General features: G+C 37.7%; 1 protein-coding gene across 1 annotated transcript in view; it reads left to right on the plus strand.

The window, feature by feature from the left end:
* LOC137015602 (uncharacterized) overlaps positions 1 to 18,385 on the plus strand; it is a 71,612-nt gene that overhangs the window by 35,950 nt on the left and 17,277 nt on the right. The window contains exons 21-37 of the mRNA XM_067380650.1: positions 5,411 to 5,549; positions 5,747 to 5,851; positions 6,329 to 6,508; positions 6,670 to 6,909; positions 7,562 to 7,718; positions 7,938 to 8,063; positions 8,257 to 8,389; positions 8,657 to 9,011; positions 9,267 to 9,758; positions 10,014 to 10,700; positions 10,956 to 11,753; positions 12,009 to 12,704; positions 12,960 to 13,808; positions 14,483 to 14,657; positions 16,594 to 16,841; positions 16,948 to 17,131; positions 18,117 to 18,330. Of these exons, the coding sequence (XP_067236751.1) occupies positions 5,411 to 5,549; positions 5,747 to 5,851; positions 6,329 to 6,508; positions 6,670 to 6,909; positions 7,562 to 7,718; positions 7,938 to 8,063; positions 8,257 to 8,389; positions 8,657 to 9,011; positions 9,267 to 9,758; positions 10,014 to 10,700; positions 10,956 to 11,753; positions 12,009 to 12,704; positions 12,960 to 13,808; positions 14,483 to 14,657; positions 16,594 to 16,841; positions 16,948 to 17,131; positions 18,117 to 18,330 (5,778 nt within the window). The remainder of the gene's footprint in view (positions 1 to 5,410; positions 5,550 to 5,746; positions 5,852 to 6,328; positions 6,509 to 6,669; positions 6,910 to 7,561; positions 7,719 to 7,937; positions 8,064 to 8,256; positions 8,390 to 8,656; positions 9,012 to 9,266; positions 9,759 to 10,013; positions 10,701 to 10,955; positions 11,754 to 12,008; positions 12,705 to 12,959; positions 13,809 to 14,482; positions 14,658 to 16,593; positions 16,842 to 16,947; positions 17,132 to 18,116; positions 18,331 to 18,385) is intronic.

The raw sequence follows: 18,385 nt of genomic DNA on the forward strand, positions 1-18,385 counted from the left end.
ATCATGCACACCGAGTTTCGTTCCGATCGGGCTCCGTTAACCTTGTCTAATAGGTGCTCAAATTTCATTGGCCGATGGCGGCCATGTTTTTTGAGATACGCCAATGTTCTCATAGACAATCATGCCCACTTGGACCAAGACACTACACGCCAAATTTTAAGTCAATCGGACTAACGGTTGCATAGTTACAGCTGTTTTCATGTTTTTTTTCGCGTTATAGCGCCACCTAGTGGCCAATCGTCGCGATTTTTTTATCGTGACCAAAAATTTAGCCCGTATACAGGTGTACCAAGTTTGGTGCAAATATCTAATTTCGTTCTCGAGTTATAGCCATTTTAGTAAAAGTGGCTCCGCCCACATCGTACGTTTTGGCGCCCTTTAGTGACCGTGAATGAAAATTTCAACTTTTTTTTAATAATTATTGATAATCACACTACAGAGAACATTTCTGCACTGGTTTGGTTCTGATCGGGCAAAAAACCTAGGACTAGTTCGCAAAAGTAGGTTTTGGACAAAATTCAAAATGGCGGGAAAACGGGACCTCGCAGCGCGAATCTTTTTTTCTATGCTTTTAACCGCCTTGACCCAAGGATTCCAAATATGTAATTTTATTAATCTACGATAAACGGTTTAGGAGTTATGAGCCATTTCGCACATTTGATCGCTGTAGCGCCACCTATTGGCCGATTTGGGTCATACTTTGTCAACCTCTCCTCGATTTTTGTACTATCATTTGACAAAGTTTCAAGTCTCTAGCACTTACGGTTTAGGCTGCACAATCAGTTTTACGGCAGAATAATAATAATAATAATAATAATAATAATAATAATAAAAATCCTAACAATTACAATAGGGTTTCAGCACTTCGTGCTTGAACCCCTAATAATAATAAAAATCCTAACAATTACAATAGGGTTTCAGCACTTCGTGCTTGAACCCCTAATAATAATAAAAATCCTAACAATTACAATAGGGTTTCAGCACTTCGTGCTTGAACCCCTAAAAATCCTAACAATTACAATAGGGTTTCAGCACTTCGTGCTTGAACCCCTAATTAAAGCTGCATGCAGCATTTTATCGGGGTTCAAGCATTTAAGGCAGTTTAAGGCAGGATTTGTCTTATTTAGCAAGCATGTACCACTGAAATCATATATGCTAAAACAAACACAGAAAGAAAAGGTTTAAACAGTAATACCTTATACATACGAAGCATGCTTTACACACATACACACACACACATAAACAAAAAAATATAATTTTCAGGTCACAATGTAATTGTAATGTTGTCTTACTGCAAAGACATAAGTCAGATGAACAAATGAAGTGGTAAACCTTAAAAAATGTGATTTGTAATGTTATTATAAGGATTTATATAGTTTAAAGTAGGGGTGCCCAATCCTGTTCCTGGAGATCTACCTTCCTACAATTCAGCTCTAGCCCAGCTCAACACACCTGTCTGTAATTATGAAGTGCTCCTGAAGATCTTAATTAACTGATTCAGGTGTGTTTTATCAGGGTTGGAGCTAAAATGTGCAGGTAGGTAGATGTCCAGGAACAGGATTGGGCACCCCTGGTTTAAAGGGATTTTAAATGACAAAACATTGAATTCTTGAAACCTTGAATTATATTAGTGGCCTTCTGCTGCCATCTGGTGGCACAAAATGACAGTGTCAGGCAATTCATTATAGAAATATATAGTTTTAAAGGTTTTTTGACAGTTATAGCGCCACCTATTGCCCGATCTCCACCATTTTTGGGGGATGTCCTTGGAGTGTATCCATACATATGTGTGCCAAATTTGGTGAAATTATCTCATTTCGTTTTGACGTTATAGACACTTATATATATGAGCGCATAAAAATTGACCCATGAAAGACTTTGATTGGATTTTTTTGCCACTTCCTATCAAAATTTTGACATTTGGGCTTTAACGTATAGTAAACCAACTTAGGTTCCGTGTTTTCTACGGTGGTTTCGTGACGATCGGACAAACGGTTTCGAAGATATTCGCAAACGTTTTTTAAGCGCTAAATCACAACGTGGCACAAACCGTTTTCCGAAACCTGGCAAGTCTGATATCGTTGAACTCGGCAAGGATTCAGGAGTCTAAAGATATATCTCCCGTTGAAATAAGTCGATCACATCCAGAGTTATATACAATTTCATCCAAAAGCATTAAAAACACAAGTTTTTTAAAGTTTTCTAACAGTTATAGCGCCACCTATGGTCCGATCTCCATAAAAATTGGTGTGCTTCTGTATAGTCATACTCTGCATGCGTTCACCAATTTTCGTGAAGTTCTGAGTTTTCGTTTAGGTTTTATAGGCTTTTGGGTATATTTAGCCACGCCCACTTTCTAAATGACCCCGTTATAGCGACCCAAAGGATAAAGTTCAACTTTTTTTTAATAATTATTGATCTAGAGAGTCCAGAGAATTGTCCTACACTGGTTTTATTCCGATTAGGCGAAAAACCTAGGACTAGTTTGCAAAAGTAGGTTTTTAAAATATTCATGAATAATTAATGAACGGTTTGATTGACAGAATTGGTTCTTGAGGCAAAATTGTTCAGCATGAGTAGATCTATCAAATGATATGCATATTGTGTGGATTTATGAAACACCATGTGATTACAGAGTCGTAAAACTCGTTAGCGCCAACTAGTGGCCGATTTCTTTCAAAATTGGTACAGACGTCCATGAGCACGATTCGATCATGCACACCGAGTTTCGTTCCGATCGGGCTCCGTTAACCTGGTCTAATAGGTGCTCAAACTTCATTGGCCGATGGCGGCCATGTTTTTTGAGATACGCCAATGTCCTCATAGACCATCATGCCCCCTTGGACCAAGACACTGCATGCCAAATTTCAAGTCGATTGGACTAACGGTTGCTTAGTTACAGACGTGTTTATGTTTTTTTCAAGTTATAGCGCCACCTAATGCCCAATCGACGAGATTTTTTTATCGTGACCAAAGAATGAGCCCATACACATGTGTACCGAGTTTGGTGCAAATATCTCATTTCGTTCTCTAGTTATAGCCATTTTAGTAAAAGTGGCTCCGCCCTTAACGTACGTTTTGGCGCCCCTTCGTGACCGTGAATCAAAATTTCAACTTTTTTTTGATAATTATAGATATTCACACTCCAGAGAACATTTCTGCACTGGTTTGGTTCCGATCGGGCAAAAAACCTAGGACTAGTTTGAAAAGTAGGTTTTGGACAAAATTCAAAATGGCGGGAAAACGGGACTTCGGAGAGCAAATCTGATCTTCTACGCTTGTCACCGCCTTGACGCAAGGATTCCAAATATGTAATTCTTTTAATCTACGACAAACGGTTTAGGAGTTATGAGCCATTTTGCGCATTTGATCGCTGTAGCGCCACCTATTGGCCGATTTAGGTCATACTTTGTCAACCTCTCCTCGATTTTTGTACTATCATCTGACAAAGTTTCAAGTCTCTAGGCCTTACGGTTTGGGCTGCACGATGCGTTTTACGGCAGAAGAAAAAAAAAAAATAATAATAATAATAAAAATTAAAGCTGCAAGCAGCATTTACCGGGGTTCAAGCATTTAAGACCTTTAAGCAGATATGCATAAAAAGATACTTTAAAGTTTAAAAGATATTTAAGTTTTATTTAGCAAGCATGTAAACACCTAAATCATATAAGGAATTGACTATTTTCAGCCAAAACAGGCAATTTACCATTGAAAATATATGTATTTTAAAGCTTTTACAGTTATAGCGCCACCTATGGGTCGATCTCCATAAAAGTTGGCATGCTTATTTAGAGTCATATGCTGCATGTGCTCACTTAATTTCGTGAAGTTCTGAGTTTTGGTTTAGGAATTATAGGCTTTTGAGTACATTTTGCCAAGCCCATTTTATAAATGACCCTATGATAGCAATCGAAATGGTAAAATTCAACTTTTTTTTGATAATTATTGATCTAGAGAGTCCATAGAATTGTCCTACACTGGTTTCGTTCCATTCGGGCAAAAAACCTAGGACTAGTTCGCAAAAGTAGGTTTTTCACATATTTGTGGATAATTAATGAACGATTTGATTGACAGCATTGGTTCTTGAGGCAAATTTGTTCATCATGAGGAGATCTATCAAATGATATGCATGTTGTGTGGTTTTGTGACACACCACGTGATTACTGAGGTGTAAAACTCGTTAGCGCCAACTTGTGGCCGATTTCTTTCAAAATTCTTACAGACCTTTAGGACCATGAGTCGAACATGCCCATCGAGTTTCGTTCCGATCGACCTCTGTTAACCTTGTCTAATAGGTGCTCAAACTTCATTGGCCGATGGCGGCCATGTTTTTTGAGATACGCCAATGTCCTCATAGACCCTCGTGCCCCCTTGGACCAAGACACTGCATGCCAAATTTCAAGTCAATCGGACTAACGGTTGCTTAGTTACAGCTGTTTTTATGTTTTTTTTCAAGTTATAGCGCCACCTAGTGTCCAGTCGACGCGATTTTTTTATCCTGACCAAAGATTGAGCCCCTACACATGTCCTCCGAGTTTGGTGCAAATATGTCATTTCCTTCTCGAGTTATAGCCATTTTAGTAAAACAGCTGTAACTATGCAACCGTTAGTCCGATTGACTTAAAATTTGGCGTGTACATGTTTTGGTGCCTCTTAGCAACTGTGAATCAAAATTTCAAAATTCTCTCGATAATTATTGATCTTTAGACTCCAGAGAACATTTCTGCACTGGTTTGGTTCCGATCGGATGAAAAACCTAGGACTAGTTCGCAAAAGTAGTTTTTTGACAAAATTCAAAATGGCGGAAAAATTTTCCAGGCGGAAATGAAATCGGAGATATACGTTTTGTTCGTCAAGGTCTCAGCTTTCCAATGATATAAGACACTTGAGCCTGTGACTTACGGTTTAGGAGTTATGAGCCATTTTGCGCATTTGATCGCTGTAGCGCCACCTATTGGCTGATTTGGGTCATACTTTGTCAACCTCTCCTCGATTTTTGTACTATCATTTGACAAAGTTTCAAGTCTCTAGGCCTTACGGTTTGGTCTGCACGATGCGTTTTACGGCAGAAGAAAAAGAATAATAATAAAAATCCTAACAATTACAATAGGGTTTCAGCACTTCGTGCTTGAACCCCTAATCAGCACAATAACAATAGGGTTTCAGCACTACGTGCTTGAACCCCTAATAATCCTAACAATTACAATAGGGTTTCAGCACTACGTGCTTGAACCCCTAATAAAATGTATACCTAAATTTAAATGTAGCTTGCTTTGGATAAAAGCATACAAATCATCTACCAAATGCATGTAATCCTGAATGAAGACATAAACTAGTTCGCTTTTTAGAACCTAAAACATTGTGTAAACACATAGATTAAAGTCCACTTGATATATTTCTCTGTTTACAGCACTTGTAAACGGGGTACATGGATATGTACAGAAAATAAGTGTCCAGGCGTCTGCACAATATACGGAAGTGGACATTATAAAACTTTCGACCAGCAAAGATTTGGCTTCAGGGGAGACTGCAGTTATATAGCTGCACAGGTACCAGACAAGTACTTTTATTGTTTTATTATCTGTGCATCTTTATCGTAGCCGTGTGACTCACGGCCTGCTATCATTAGTGAAACTTCTGCATTAAGTTTTTGTAATTACAAATAACCACTTTATTCAGTGGGTGGCGTAACATGCTTTTTTTGGTATTGCTGTTGTCTGTAAAGTAACATCCTCTTGTTTTTAAGGACAAATGTGGAAATAAGACAGAAAAATTTCATGTAATCACAGAGAATATTCCTTGTGGAACAACAGGGACAACATGCTCAAAGGCTGTTGTCATCATTTTGGGGGTAAGATTAGGTCTCTATGATATTTAGCAGAACAAACTTGCATTCAATAGTTTTAAATACAATGCATTCAGTGTTAAAATAAAGGATTTACAAGAATTAAACTTTGAACTGTCTTGAACTGAATGACACTATTGCCTTCAGTAGAGCTGCTTATATAGCTGAATAGAACTTGTTTTATAATTAATGAACTTTACACATTTACTGAACTACACTGAATCAGCATTTGACTGAATTAAGCTGAATAATGACACTATTATTTTCTTACAGCTGCTTTACAGCAGAATTTGAATGTGTCATATATTTGATGTTTGCATCATGTATGCATCTTTCCTGTTTGTTACTGTGAAGCTGCTTCAAAACTTTATATTCTATATATCACTATAAAAACAAAGGTGATATGACTTGATGCATTTAGTATATAACACAATATCATTAATTTCATTCTGATTTTTTCTGATTCCTCTTGCATACTTACAGAAAACTGTGCTAGAGCTTTCTGATAGGACTGTAAAAGTCTCTTATACTACTAGTGGACCACAGATCAACTATATACAGAGAAAAATTGGGATGTACCTTGTTATTGATACTGACATTGGACTGACAGTTTTGTGGGACCGCAAAACCACCGTCCACATCATTCTGCAACCTCAGCATATGGTGAGTGATCTGGAATAATCCAGAATTCATACTGCAAAAACAACCTGTATTAATGTTCTGTTTGCAGTTATTATAACAGAGATGACATTAATTAAGGTGACTGAACTCCAGAGATAAGCTTACTGCTCAGTTTTAGTAGAGTGATCTTTGTATTTTCACAGGGAGAGGTATGTGGTCTATGTGGAAATTTCAATGGGAATGGGAAAGATGACTTCACCACTCAAGGCAGTTTGCAAACCACAAATCTAATGGAGTTTGTCGACAGCTGGAAAGTGTTAAGCAGATGCCCTGATTCTGCACCAGACTTTGATCCATGCTTTGAGACCCCTAATCGTGTGGCTTGGGCAAAAAGAGAATGTAGCATTATAGTGGAAGATAAGTTCAGAAATTGCTCTAACAAGGTACAGTTTGAAAGCCTTTTGAGTAAGGCTGCACGATATATCGCGTTTTATCGCAAATTTTGTCACACGCGATTTGGCAAAGGCTGCGATTAATTTATGCGCAGCTTATCAGAGCCGTATGGCTCTGTAATCAGAAACTCCAAATATGCCCTGCAGCAGAAGAAGATAACACACATCATATCGCTGTAACTGAATAAACAGAAGATTGAAACGCTTTGATTAAACATGACTAATAAACACACAACTGCCACATCATCTCACAGAAGGATGCTCAGCTGTTGTTATGAAGTGAGTTTGGAGTAAAAACATGTTATTAAATGTTGTCTTTTGTTGAACAAAATGTTAATAAATGCTTCTCATGTCTGAAAAGATGTTTGACACGTCTTGCTTGTTGTTCGCTCACAGTGCTTTCAGTGCAGATGGATTAGCATTTGGAGCCATACGTCATTGACAAGCTGTGCATAAAAAAATAATCGCAGCCTTTACTATGTCATAATCGCTCTAAAAATTGCATTTAAGCGCAATTTCAATGTTATTTTTCGTATCGTGTGATAAATAGTGCAGCCCCTAGTTATGAGTTGATAAATTAAAGTTTCCTGTAATGTTGTAAACAAGAATCCACCATGACATATGTAAATGCTTGTTCCCACAGGTGGATCCAAAACCATATTATGAGAACTGTGTGAAGGATTCGTGTGCATGTGACACAGGTGGAGATTGTGAGTGCCTCTGTACAGCTGTGGCAGCTTACGCTCAAGCCTGCAATGAGGCGGGGGTTTATGTTGATTGGAGAACACCTGAGTTCTGCCGTAAGCATCTTTAAAAGCATCTCTATTGTACATCTTAAATCTGTAATTTTTTTATGTGATTTTCATGCAGAATCTGATTCTTCAGTCATGCTGCTTTCACAGAGAGAGACTATTCAAATCAATCTGATCAATGCTTAAAGTGTTTTTGCTTACTGCAGATGTACTGCATTTCATTTACTCTGTGAGTACGTTCATTTCTATGTCAATTTTCCCTGTCAGCTGTGTACTGTGACTACTACAATAAACATAAAGAATGCACATGGCATTACAGTCCATTTACACCTTGCTACAAAACTTGTTCCAACCTTGAGGGTATCTGCAATAGTACTTTACCCAAACTGGAAGGTGAGTTTTTGAAGATTGCGTATACATAGTACACACTGGATGGTTCTTGTTCTTATATAATCATGCATTACATTTATTTTTTTTTTTAATGATCATTTAGTTAAGGAGCCATAATTTCTTTCCAATTAGAAATGTTCATAACCCTACAAATAGCAAAATTATGTGCAGCATTTGAAGAATTTGTTTTGTGCAGGATGTTATCCAGAATGTCCAATGGACAAACCTATTTTTGATGAGAAAAATCAGGTCTGTGTGAAGGAATGTGGATGCTATGTAAATGGATTTTTGTACAAGTTTGGAGACAAGATTATTGAGACCTGTCATGAGTGGTATGGACCTTGATGTAGTCCTGACATATTATATAAAGCATATAAATATGTGGGTGGTACCTCCACCTGTTATTCTTATTCAAATGACCTAATATATTTTATTCCTTTGACAGCATCTGTAATGAAAATGGCTATATGCAATGTTCTCAAAGACCTGGTAAGCAAAACCTAGAACACAGGAAAAACTTTTGTAGTTTGAAAATGTATTAAATTATCTTTTGCTTATGCATTTCATAACTGAAAATGTTATTTTGCATCTTACAGATTGTACTTCAACATTTACAACCACCTCAACTACGACAACTACTACATCAACAGAAATACCTTCTACAACAAGTACAACAAGTACAACTACTGTGACAACACCTACTTCGACATTTACAACCACCTCCACTATTCCAACTACTACTACATCAACAGAAATACCTTCTACAACAAGTACAACTACTGTGACAACACCTACTTCGACATTTACAACCACCTCCACTATTCCAACTACTACTACATCAACAGAAATACCTTCTACAACAAGTACAACTACTGTGACAACACCTACTTCGACATTTACAACCACCTCAACTATTACATCTACACATACGAAGCCAAAGATATGTGTGTGGTCTGAGTGGTTTAATTCTGAATCAGGAGGAGCGACTGACAATGAGACATACAAAAACATCAGAAACAGTGGAAAAGTGATCTGTGAAAACCCAAAAGAAATTGACTGTAGAAATGTGGCAGAGTACAATGTGTCATTTGATGATTTTATTAAAGCATCCAAACAAGTTGTTCAGTGCAATGTTTCCAGTGGTTTGATGTGCAAACAGGAAGAACAGACTCAGCGCCCATACAAATGCTTAGACTACAAAATTAGGGTCTGTTGTGGCACTACAACTACTACAACTACTGTGACAACACCTACTTCAACATTTACAACCACCTCAACTATTCCAACTACTACTATATCAACAGAAATACCTTCTACAACAAGTACAACTACTGTGACAACACCTACTTCGACATTTACAACCACCTCCACTATTCCAACTACTACTACATCAACAGAAATACCTTCTACAACAAGTACAACTACTGTGACAACACCTACTTCGACATTTACAACCACCTCAACTATTCCAACTACTACTACATCAACAGAAATACCTTCTACAACAAGTACAACTACTGTGACAACACCTACTTCGACATTTACAACCACCTCAACTATTCCAACTACTACTACATCAACAGAAATACCTTCTACAACAAGTACAACAAGTACAACTACTGTGACAACACCTACTTCGACATTTACAACCACCTCAACTATTACATCTACACATACGAAGCCAGAGATATGTGTGTGGTCTGAGTGGTTTAATTCTGAATCAGGAGGAGCGAGTGACAATGAGACATACAAAAACATCAGAAACAGTGGAAAAGTGATCTGTGAAAACCCAAAAGAAATTGACTGTAGAAATGTGGCAGAGTACAATGTGTCATTTGATGATTTTATTAAAGCATCCAAACAAGTTGTTCAGTGCAATGTTTCCAGTGGTTTGATGTGCAAACAGGAAGAACAGACTCAGCGCCCATACAAATGCTTAGACTACAAAATTAGGGTCTGTTGTGGTACTACAACTACTACAACTACTGTGACAACACCTACTTCAACATTTACAACCACCTCAACTATTCCAACTACTACTACATCAACAGAAATACCTTCTACAACAAGTACAACTACTGTGACAACACCTACTTCGACATTTACAACCACCTCCACTATTCCAACTACTACTACATCAACAGAAATACCATCTACAACAAGTACAACTACTGTGACAACACCTACTTCGACATTTACAACCACCTCCACTATTCCAACTACTACTACATCAACAGAAATACCTTCTACAACAAGTACAACTACTGTGACAACACCTACTTCGACATTTACAACCACCTCCACTATTCCAACTACTACTACATCAACAGAAATACCATCTACAACAAGTACAACTACTGTGACAACACCTACTTCGACATTTACAACCACCTCCACTATTCCAACTACTACTACATCAACGGAAATACCTTCTACAACAAGCACAACAAGTACAACTACTGTGACAACACCTACTTCGACATTTACAACCACCTCAACTATTCCAACTACTACTACATCAACGGAAATACCTTCTACAACAAGTACAACAAGTACAACTACTGTGACAACACCTACTTCGACATTTACAACCACCTCAACTATTACATCTACACATACGAAGCCAGAGATATGTGTGTGGTCTGAGTGGTTTAATTCTGAATCAGGAGGAGCGACTGACAATGAGACATACAAAAACATCAGAAACAGTGGAAAAGTGATCTGTGAAAACCCAAAAGAAATTGACTGTAGAAATGTGGCAGAGTACAATGTGTCATTTGATGATTTTATTAAAGCATCCAAACAAGTTGTTCAGTGCAATGTTTCCAGTGGTTTGATGTGCAAACAGGAAGAACAGACTCAGCGCCCATACAAATGCTTAGACTACAAAATTAGGGTCTGTTGTGGCACTACAACTACTACAACTACTGTGACAACACCTACTTCAACATTTACAACCACCTCAACTATTCCAACTACTACTACATCAACAGAAATACCATCTACAACAAGTACAACTACTGTGACAACACCTACTTCAACATTTACAACCACCTCAACTATTCCAACTACTACTACATCAACAGAAATACCTTCTACAACAAGTACAACAAGTACAACTACTGTGACAACACCTACTTCGACATTTACAACCACCTCAACTATTCCAACTACTACTACATCAACAGAAATACCTTCTACAACAAGTACAACTACTGTGACAACACCTACTTCGACATTTACAACCACCTCAACTATTCCAACTACTACTACATCAACAGAAATACCTTCTACAACAAGTACAACAAGTACAACTACTGTGACAACACCTACTTCGACATTTACAACCACCTCAACTATTCCAACTACTACTACATCAACAGAAATACCTTCTACAACAAGTACAACTACTGTGACAACACCTACTTCGACATTTACAACCACCTCAACTATTCCAACTACTACTACATCAACAGAAATACCTTCTACAACAAGTACAACTACTGTGACAACACCTACTTCGACATTTACAACCACCTCAACTATTCCAACTACTACTACATCAACGGAAATACCTTCTACAACAAGTACAACAAGTACAGCAAGTACAACTACTGTGACAACACCTACTTCGACATTTACAACCACCTCAACTATTACATCTACACATACGAAGCCAGAGATATGTGTGTGGTCTGAGTGGTTTAATTCTGAATCAGGAGGAGCGACTGACAATGAGACATACAAAAACATCAGAAACAGTGGAAAAGTGATCTGTGAAAACCCAAAAGAAATTGACTGTAGAAATGTGGCAGAGTACAATGTGTCATTTGATGATTTTATTAAAGCATCCAAACAAGTTGTTCAGTGCAATGTTTCCAGTGGTTTGATGTGCAAACAGGAAGAACAGACTCAGCGCCCATACAAATGCTTAGACTACAAAATTAGGGTCTGTTGTGGCACTACAACTACTACAACTACTGTGACAACACCTACTTCAACATTTACAACCACCTCAACTATTCCAACTACTACTACATCAACAGAAATACCATCTACAACAAGTACAACTACTGTGACAACACCTACTTCAACATTTACAACCACCTCAACTATTCCAACTACTACTACATCAACAGAAATACCTTCTACAACAAGTACAACAAGTACAACTACTGTGACAACACCTACTTCGACATTTACAACCACCTCAACTATTCCAACTACTACTACATCAACAGAAATACCTTCTACAACAAGTACAACTACTGTGACAACACCTACTTCGACATTTACAACCACCTCAACTATTCCAACTACTACTACATCAACAGAAATACCTTCTACAACAAGTACAACTACTGTGACAACACCTACTTCAACATTTACAACCACCTCAACTATTCCAACTACTACTACATCAACAGAAATACCTTCTACAACAAGTACAACTACTGTGACAACACCTACTTCGACATTTACAACCACCTCAACTATTCCAACTACTACTACATCAACGGAAATACCTTCTACAACAAGTACAACAAGTACAGCAAGTACAACTACTGTGACAACACCTACTTCGACATTTACAACCACCTCAACTATTACATCTACACATACGAAGCCAGAGATATGTGTGTGGTCTGAGTGGTTTAATTCTGAATCAGGAGGAGCGACTGACAATGAGACATACAAAAACATCAGAAACAGTGGAAAAGTGATCTGTGAAAACCCAAAAGAAATTGACTGTAGAAATGTGGCAGAGTACAATGTGTCATTTGATGATTTTATTAAAGCATCCAAACAAGTTGTTCAGTGCAATGTTTCCAGTGGTTTGATGTGCAAACAGGAAGAACAGACTCAGCGCCCATACAAATGCTTAGACTACAAAATTAGGGTCTGTTGTGGCACTACAACTACTACAACTACCGTGACAACACCTACTTCAACATTTACAACCACCTCAACTATTCCAACTACTACAACATCAACAGAAATACCATCTACAACAAGTACAACTACTGTGACAACACCTACTTCAACATTTACAACCACCTCAACTATTCCAACTACTACTACATCAACAGAAATACCTTCTACAACAAGTACAACTACTGTGACAACACCTACTTCAACATTTACAACCACCTCAACTATTCCAACTACTACTACATCAACAGAAATACCTTCTACAACAAGTACAACTACTGTGACAACATCTACTTCAACATTTACAACCACCTCAACTATTCCAACTACTACTACATCAACAGAAATACCTTCTACAACAAGTACAACTACTGTGACAACACCTACTTCGACATTTACAACCACCTCAACTACGACAACTACTCCTACATCAACAGAAATACCTTCTACAACAAGTACAACTACTGTGACAACACCTACTTCAACATTTACAACCACCTCAACTATTCCAACTACTACTACATCAACAGAAATACCTTCTACAACAAGTACAACTACTGTGACAACATCTACTTCAACATTTACAACCACCTCAACTATTCCAACTACTACTACATCAACAGAAATACCTTCTACAACAAGTACAACTACTGTGACAACACCTACTTCGACATTTACAACCACCTCAACTACGACAACTACTCCTACATCAACAGAAATACCTTCTACAAGTACAACAAGTACAACTACTGTGACAACACCTACTTCGACATTTACAACCACCTCCACTACTACATCTACTCCTACACCATCTACGTTAACAGAAATACCATCTACTACTAATACAACTACTGGCACAACAACTGCTTCAACACCATTTATTATTGTCACTGGAAATACCACAACTACCACTTCACATGGGCAAATTGCCAATAAAACATCTACACCATTTACAACTTGTCTTTGTAATGTTCAAGGAAAACAGTATAAGCCTGGTTAGTAACTGTACTTTGAATCGTTAAAGCTTTGATGTTTTCTACAATTTCCTTGAAATTCTTCAGCAATTCTGGTGTAGAGGTGTTTTGATTACTTTCTTTTTATATATAGGAGAGACAATATTGGATAAGAAGGACAATGGCTCAAGGAATTGTCTGACAGTGATCTGTTCCAAAACCTGTGCGATTCAGAACATTACAGAGCCATGTCCAACACCTATTCCACCACCTGGCTGCCCTAAATGGAACAAAACTGTAAAATATATATTTAACATATACTTTAATTCAGTTTTTGATTATGCAAAAGTGGTGTAATTGCATCATTTTTTTATTTTTAATTTTATGTCTCAAGTACAAAATGGGATATTTCTGCTAAAATCCATTTGTATGCATGTTCTTCATGGCAGTTTTGAAATAGGCCAAGGAAACAACAAATTAATAGCATTTACTTTTCATCAGTCTCTCTAACTCTAGTATTTTCTGCAATGTTTCCAGACTAACGAGACCTTCCGCATGTCTGACTGCACAATGGCAAAGTGCATAAAGGGAGACGTCATTGAGATTATGCCTTCGCAGTGTCCTCCGCTGCAGAACATCACATGTAAAAATAACCAGCAAAGAGTGCTGGTCTATGATGAGCACCACTGCTGCCAGCAATACGCCTGTGATTGTAAGTAAACTGTCAGTCTCAAGTTCCTTGAAACTTCTATGTTGTCATCATGAGTCAAATAAAAATTATATTAACACCCTCTTTCCTCTCTCACTGTGGATGTAGAATTTTACATTCTTTAAGTACACAATGCAAAAGGTGAAGAGGATGCCACCAAAGCATATACTGTTCACCACTCCTTATAAAAATGGTCTGCTTAGTCCTATGTTAAAGAACTACCATTCTGAATTTAATTCTTACTCTAATCAAACTCAACTGATGACATTTAGGGCTAGACTTACTACCTTACTTTACTTTACTGCTTGTCACATCATTGTGTACAAGGAGTGAAAATCTTTGTGCATAGATCCTAGCAGCAATGCACCACAAGAAATGTAACATAATTAACTACAATTACACACACACACACACACACACACACACACACACACACACACACACACACAAATAAATAAATACATGCCAAAAATACACTACACAAAAATACAATCAGAGGGATGCAATGTAAACGGTATCCAAAATTCAGTAAACAGAATTTATGCCATTCATACAGCCTTATGATGATACCAACTGGCATTAGGACAAGATGAAGCAGTACAGTGATGGGGATAAGACTATGCAGATATATTATTCAGTGCCCTAATGGCCTAGGGAAAGAAACTATCTTTGAGTCTACTAGCCCAGGCCTTAACACTACGGTACCATTTCCATAATGAAAGCATAGAAAACATTATGGCCCCATTTACACTGCATGGTTCAAGTGGCCCAATTTAGATTTTTTCCAGATATGAGCAATGACCGTGTAAGCAGGAAAAAACATGCACGGATTCCGATTTTCACAGATCAGTTTCAGGCCTCATTCATATGTGGTTCGTACTACCCGCACGTCCTGATATTGCTGAGTTAGATGCGTTCCTGGGTCAACATATTTCTTTGATCCTGGAACAACATTCTAGTCTGAAAATTTAGTCTTAACCCTATTCCTACCCCTAAACCTAACCCTACCCATAAGTTATCCCAAAAATCAGAGGGAAATTATAGATGAATAACACTGATGTAGAAGCACCAATTCATGATATTATGCCTAAACTTGATATAATCTGTAAACTTGTCCCTCAAATCTGATTGGTTGATTTGAATGTTGTTCCAGGATCAACAAAAATGTTGACCCAGGAACATGTTAAACTCAGCAACTACCCTCTGCAGGGCTCTACAATTGAGTGTAGTGCAATTCCTAAACCAGGCTATAATACATCAAATTAGGACACTTTCAATAGTGCAGTTGTTAAAGGCCCTGAGGATGCGTGCATCTCATGCCGAATTTCTTCAATCGCCTGAGGAAGAAGTGGCGCTGCTGTGCCTTCTTTACATTCTTCTGTGTGTGTGTTGTCCACGTCAAGTCCTCGGTGATGTACATGCCCAAGAACTTAAAAGAGCTGACCATCTCCACTTTGTTGCCATTGATGGTAATAGGGGCGTGTACTCCTTTCTGTCTCTTTGCCATGAGTGATAAGACCAACCACTATTGTGTCATCACAATATGTCATTCAGAAATGTCAATTCTGAGTTCTTGGTGTACTTGAACAAAGGTTGACATTTAAAAGCATGCAGGAAATATAGACAGGGAGAGAGACAGACTGAAAATGCCTGTGAACACTCCAGCCAGTTGGTGTGCACATGTTCTCAGTACACATCCAGGAATTACAGCAGACTTGCATGTATTCACTCTCTTTAAGCTCTTGAAGAGAGCGCAATCTGTTCATCCATGGTTTCTGGCTAGGATATCTGGCATTATATCAAAATTATATTGAACTGATGGTAGAGCTAGAATGAGATGGGTCAGAGGACTACTGGAATAATTTGTAAGAAGAATAAAAGGAAGACTTACTAGCTTTGGTCCATAACCTTATTATTGTTCAACCTCTCCTAATTGTAGGCTACTGTGAAGGCTGGGGTGACCCTCATTACATCACATTTGATGGACTTTACTACACTTATCAAGGGAACTGCACTTATATATTAATGGAGGAAATTAGCCCTAAATACAATTTGAAGATCTACATTGACAATGTATACTGTGATATCAAGGAGCCTGTATCCTGTCCCAGATCCATTATTGTGTCTTACAACAATCAAGTCATAAAACTTAGGAATCACAGGTTCATGGGAGGTGCGGATCTAGAGGTGAGACCTACAGTAGAATTACTAAAAGATTGTTGTGTATGTGTTTGCTCTGCACTGTATTATAAATGTGTTGGTTTTCTTTGTGATTGTTTTTTTTTTTTTTAAGGCTCTGAAGAACAATGATAAGCTAACACTACCATATACTTATAATGGTGTGAGGGTTATAAGCTCAAGCCTGGAAATGATCTTGGAGATTCCTGAGCTAAAAGTCGTTGTAACATTTGGAATCACTGGCTTTAGCATCAACCTGCCATTCCAGCATTTTAGAAAGAACACACAAGGACACTGTGGTAAGTCAGCTCATTTAAAAAAAAAAAAAAAAAAAAAAAGGTTAAGGAGGTCACATCATGTTAAATTTAGCAATACAATCAGAATTTGTAGGACAGAATAGATAAATAAAAGGAAGTTCTGAGAATATTTCATTATCTGTGAAAGCTCAGGAAAATGTAAAATGTTTGTTAAAACAATAATTATCTAGTTCTGGCATGAAACCCCAGATGGCTGCACAGGATGAGTATGGATGAGCAGGTTAAAGTAAAATAAGCTTTCACATTCAATAGGATTACATATTTAGTTGCATAAAAAATAATGACACATTCTTTTATTTCAAAGGTTATATTTTCATTAGCTATTCTTAACATGTTGATGCAGCATCAGAGCATGCTCCTGTCATTAATTATCGCCTAATGGATTTTCATTTATCAAATAAGAGTTTAAGGGTAATGTAATCATTATCAAATTACTTATTGATGATACTTGCTCAGGTGGTTGCTGGGTTCTTATCTGTATCAGCTTGCAGCGTTATATCTTATGTTTCTCAGATTACCCTGTGCAACTGTGTAGGGTGGAAAGTTGCTTTACAAATTTATAACAATAGTCTTCTTGCAGCTGTTGCACAACAGATTTAATTACAACCTGTTTAAATGTGTGTTGAAGAGTGCTCTGCACTTTTCTCGTATCCTGCTTTGTTGGGGGGTTATTTCATGTATGTTACATGTGAAGTAGCAGCATCATGTCTCACATGCTCACAGCAATGTCTGTGAATGTACTGGCAGTAGCAAGTCTCAGTACTTGCTCTGCAGCAGCAGTACATCAGATCTATTCCACCTAGACCAAATACATTAACATTGCCATATCTATTACCATGCCAATCTCTATTACCATACCAGTCTCCTGATGGTTGTCATGACAGAACACTAATTAATTAGAAATTAGTATGAAAGGGTTAATTTTTTTGTATTATAAATCCTAATTCATCTAAATCATTGCAACAAGGAACATGCAACAACAACCAGACTGATGACTGCATGCTGCCTGGAGGGATCTTGGTCAATGATTGTGCAGTGATGGCAGATCACTGGACAGCCAGTGGTGTGGATGGCAAAAACTGCACTAAACCAAGTCCAACACCAACACCAACACCTATACCCCCACCAAAACCAACATGCCAGGGCCATATCAATCCTGACTGTGACATTCTCAAGAGCAAGTGAGTTCAGTCTACTTGGTGTAATTAAAAAAAGTTAAACAAACTTTGTGTGATT

This window comes from Chanodichthys erythropterus, chromosome 24 (assembly GCF_024489055.1).
Source record: "Chanodichthys erythropterus isolate Z2021 chromosome 24, ASM2448905v1, whole genome shotgun sequence".
Classification (NCBI taxonomy): domain Eukaryota; kingdom Metazoa; phylum Chordata; class Actinopteri; order Cypriniformes; family Xenocyprididae; genus Chanodichthys; species Chanodichthys erythropterus.